General features: G+C 54.2%; 1 protein-coding gene across 2 annotated transcripts in view; it reads left to right on the forward strand.

The window, feature by feature from the left end:
- The first annotated feature begins 1,166 nt into the window (after positions 1 to 1,166).
- ZNF335 (zinc finger protein 335) overlaps positions 1,167 to 4,448 on the forward strand; it is a 25,786-nt gene continuing 22,504 nt past the window's right edge. The window contains exons 1-3 of one of the 2 annotated variants that reach the window (XM_011983775.1): positions 1,307 to 1,380; positions 2,043 to 2,293; positions 3,829 to 4,069. In XM_011983775.1, the coding sequence (XP_011839165.1) occupies positions 2,093 to 2,293; positions 3,829 to 4,069 (442 nt within the window). In that variant the 5' untranslated portion in view covers positions 1,307 to 1,380; positions 2,043 to 2,092. Of the gene's footprint in view, positions 1,381 to 2,042; positions 2,294 to 3,828; positions 4,070 to 4,448 lie in introns of both variants that reach the window. The other variant, XM_011983776.1, reaches the window with a different exon arrangement.

Genomic DNA, 4,448 nt, shown 5'->3' on the forward strand with positions numbered 1-4,448 from the left:
TCCGCCCGCCTCAGCCGCCTGAAGTGCTGAGATTACAGGCATGAGCCACTGCACCCAGCCTGTTTAGGAGAGTTTTTGAGACTTTTCCCCCCAAAATTTGTATCTTTCAATTAAGGAAAATAGCCTATGGAACTACAGAGACTTAGGGACAAAAACCAGAGCGCCTTACTCCCTCTTGTGCTCTTCCACTGCAAACTGCTAAAAAAAGTCTTAATTAACAGAAGGTAACATTTCAGGCATTCCGGAAGAAGGACATACCTTAATGGCAGCAGACTTTAGCAGACTCTAAATTTTTTTTCTTTCTCCACTTTTAAAGGATAGGTAGTTGACTTGTATTTATTTAATTTTTAAAACAGGGTCTCGCTCTGTAGTCCAGGCTGAAGTGCAGTGGTGTGATCACGGCTCGCTGCAGCCTCAACCTCCCAGACTCAAGCGATCCTCCCACCTCAGCCTCCGGAGCAACTAGGATTATAGGCACGCACCACCATGCCTGGCTAATTTTTTTTTTTTTTTTTTTTTGTAGAGATGGGGTCTCGCTCTTTTGCCCAGGCTGGTTTGGAACTCCTGGGATCAAGCGATTCTCCCGCCTTGGCGTCCCAAAATGTTGGAATTACAGGCGTGAGCCACAGCGCCCGGCCTCAGCTCTATTAATATTACCAAATATGTATACAACCCTAAGGGACAAGCATTAACTTCCTCCATTTCCCCGACCCCTGCCATCCGTACTTGGCTCCTGAATCCCCTTCATTGGATGTGATTTTGGACCAGCCCTTCCCATACCCACACCTCAGTTTCCCTATCTGTACAACAATAATTATACATTCCCTTCCCAACAAAACACATCAAAACTAACGGACAGAGATCGACTAGGCTGCAGAAGCGCGCTAAGTAATAGGTCATGAGTCAAGTAAAATGACTGACAACATAAACTCCTCTTTTGCCAAGCCAAAGCCACCCGCGGCCACCGCTCTTCAAGGCTGTTGTAGGATGGGCGCGGCCAAGCCATCGGGAGCCACGCCCCAAGAGAGCTGGGCCCGCATTCACCGCGCCCAACCCTGCGGCCCAGGAAGGGACCCAGAATGACGTCACAACCACTCCTATGTAACACTCCGCCAGGAGATAAAGTAGTCCCCAACCCATAGTGGGCCCCATGCCAAATACTAGCCGACGTATAAAATCTCAGAGTCTCTTCAGACCCGATTATGGTTTTGAGGCCTCGGAGCGACCTTCCGGAACACTGAATATGTGTCTTTCCCGGGGCCAGCGGGAGAAGTAGTTCCGGCCTACAATAGGCCGATGGGTTCCTCCGCAGCGGGGGAAAGAGGATGGCGACCTCGTCGATGCCGGAGTCAGAGAGGAACGTGGCTACGAAAGCCTCAGGTGAGCTTCGGGTAGAGTCAGGCGGCCCCACCGTACCCTGCCGTGGAGTGAGGTCACACTGCGAGGTTACCCGGAGGCGAGTTCCCGGGCCGGCGGGGCTGTCCGAACAGGGCCCCGGGGTCCCAGGCCCTTTAGTCGCTCTCGCACTTGCCTGAGCGGAAACCCGGCGCCACCACAAGATGGCGTCGGGCCTGGAGCACAGGCAGCGCCGGGGACAGCCCCTAGTCGCCAGGCCCCGAGACCGTCGCTGTCAGCCCCCTCCACAGGGGAACCCGGGGGGAGCGAACCACTGACCCAGGGGGCCAGCGGGCTGTACCACCGACCCTGCAACCCGGGGGGACGCGGGGGCTGAAGGGCTGAACCACGGAGCCCGGATAGGACTCACAGAGAGAAACGCTCCACGAGAATCGTGGGGGCGAGGGAAAGGGTCAAGATTACCAGCCATTGACCACCCTCACGGGAAGGGCCTTAGCCTGGGAAGCACAGCTTCTCCGTCAAGTTTGTCCCGAGCTCCCCTCGCAATACACCAGGAAGCCCCGCCCCGTCGGAGACTCAGTTTTTGCATCTGCAAAATGGGCGCAGGGGTGCAGCTGGGTGGGCTGCGGTTGCCGGGGCTGGGGAGATGGCCCACTTGTTCCAGCCACGGTCACCTCTCTTCGCAGAGTGAAGTCCCCAGACCCTACGCCACGCTGTCAGGCAGCCCGCTGATCCGATGGAGGAGAACGAGGTGGAGAGCAGCAGCGACGCGGCCCCTGGGCCTGGCCGGCCCGAGGAGCCCTCTGAGAGCGGCCTGGATGTGGGCACCTCGGAAGCTGTGTCGGCCGACAGCAGCGACGCCGCGGCCGCCCCGGGGCAGGCAGAGGCCGATGACTCTGGCGTGGGGCAAAGCTCGGACCGCGGCAGCCGCTCTCAGGTATAGACCGGGCTGGACGGCGTGGGTGGAGGCAAGGACCGCGAGCATCAGTGCCTGACAGCCAAGAGGAAACAGCAAGGCTTGTTTGTAGCTAATACTTGGTGTTTCTGGTTTACTGTGAGCCAGGCACCAAGCCAAGCCCCTAAAATGGGGGCTTCATACCTTCTAAGACACATACCATTTTTCTCCACATCTTATAGAAAAGGATGCCGAGGTACCTACCGAGTGCAGACAGAGCCAGGATTCAAATCTAGGCTGTGGTCTTAGCTACTATAGTACCCACAGCCCTCACACTTTGAGAGGCAGATGTCTAGGCCAGGCGTGGTAGCTCGCTGCCTGTAATCCCAGCACTTTGGAAGACTGAGGTGGGAGGATCACTTGAGCCCAGGAGTTGGAGACCAGCTTGGGCAACATAGCGAGACCTCATCTCTACCGAAAAAAACAAAAAAAAAAAGGCAGGTGTCCTGGGTTAAGACCGGGTCCTGCCTCCAGTTTACTGGGAGACCTCTTTGAGCCTCAGTCTCCTGGCTAAAGTAGAGCAGAAATACTTGCTTTCAAAGGTGCTTGTGAGCTCCCACCAGACATCCTCTTGCAAACATTTTGTAAACCGTCTCCTCCTGGCTGTGCCACTTCCAAACCGTGTGATCTTGAGCAAGCTACCCAACATCTAGCTCTGTTTCCTCATCTGTAAAGTGGGAATGGTAAATAGACCTGCCTCATAGAGTTTTTGTGAGGATGAAATAAATTAACATATGCAAAGCTAATAATTAAAACAGTGCTCAGCACATTGTAAGCACTCAATACATGTATTAGCCATTCTTATCTGCAAGATAATGATCATATTCAGTATATCACGTGATAGAAGTGCACAGCAGTGGTCATCACTTTGGGGTCCTGGGGTTTCATTAGTTCAGCAGAGATGGGGGCCTACCATGTGCTCAGCATGTGCTGGGCCCTGGAGATACAGCAGGGGAAAAGACAAGTTTGTTCCAGGCCCTTGTGGAGGGCACAGTCTGGCAGGAAGGCTGTTACAAGGCACGATGAACCCCACAGTGGTGTGGTGCTGGGGACACAGGCAGCTGCAGCACTGAGGGTGAAGAAGTCCTGACTTGGCCTCAAAGTCAGCATTGACTTCCTAGAAGAGGTACTACCTAAATGGTGGTGAGAAGGCTGGGTAAGATTTAGCCATAGGGTGATGCTGGGAAGAGTTTCAGGCAGAGGGAATGATTTATGCAAAAGCCCAATGACAATAGCTCCCCCTGGCTGTGGTGTAGACCCTGGCTGTGGCTTAGGAGTCCCTTCCCTTATTTTGGGGTATCCCGTGATGAGATCCAGGGACCCTGTGACTTTTTCCTGGGGGGACTCTGTGATTGGAGGGCCTCTGTCACTGGTCCTCAGTGGGGCTGAGGGCATGAGTGGCTCCACTGACCATGTCCTTGGGCCAGAGAGCTCTGTCTAGCAGGTGGGAGTTAGCAGGCTGCCCTGCCCCATACCCTGCTGCTAAACTTCTTACCTCCCTGTTTCATGCCCCTCAGGAGGAGGTATCCGAGAGCAGCTCGAGCGCAGACCCCCTGCCTAATGGCTACCTCCCTGATTCATCATCTGTGTCCCATGGGCCAGTGGCAGGGGTGACAGGCGGTCCCCCAGCACTTGTGCACTCTAGTGCACTCCCAGACCCCAACATGCTGGTGTCCGACTGCACAGCTTCCTCCTCGGACCTGGGCTCAGCCATCGACAAGATCATCGAGTCCACCATCGGGCCCGACCTCATCCAGAGTGAGTCAGGCAGTGGAGCCCCACAGGGGTTTCCCTGCAGTGTCCTGCAGCCAGCTGTGCCCACCCTAGCTGCATGAACTCAGGCAAATTACTTTACCATGCGGAATGTGCAGAGTGGAAACAGTCACCCCTGTCTCACGGTGGTAAATGAGGATTTAATGAGACAACACGATAAGATTCTCAGCATAGCGCCTGGCACACGACAGACTCTCAATAAATAATATAAACTGTTATTGCTTACCTTGTGCCCAGGACTGTTCTAAACTTTACATACAGTAGCTCATTTAATCCTCCCAATAACCCCAAAAGGTAAAGAATGTTATGTTCACAGTCCACATGAAAAATATGAGGCACTGAGGACATACATAAGTTACCCACT

The sequence above is a fragment of the Mandrillus leucophaeus genome, unplaced genomic scaffold (genome assembly GCF_000951045.1).
Source record: "Mandrillus leucophaeus isolate KB7577 unplaced genomic scaffold, Mleu.le_1.0 Scaffold255, whole genome shotgun sequence".
NCBI lineage: Eukaryota > Metazoa > Chordata > Mammalia > Primates > Cercopithecidae > Mandrillus > Mandrillus leucophaeus.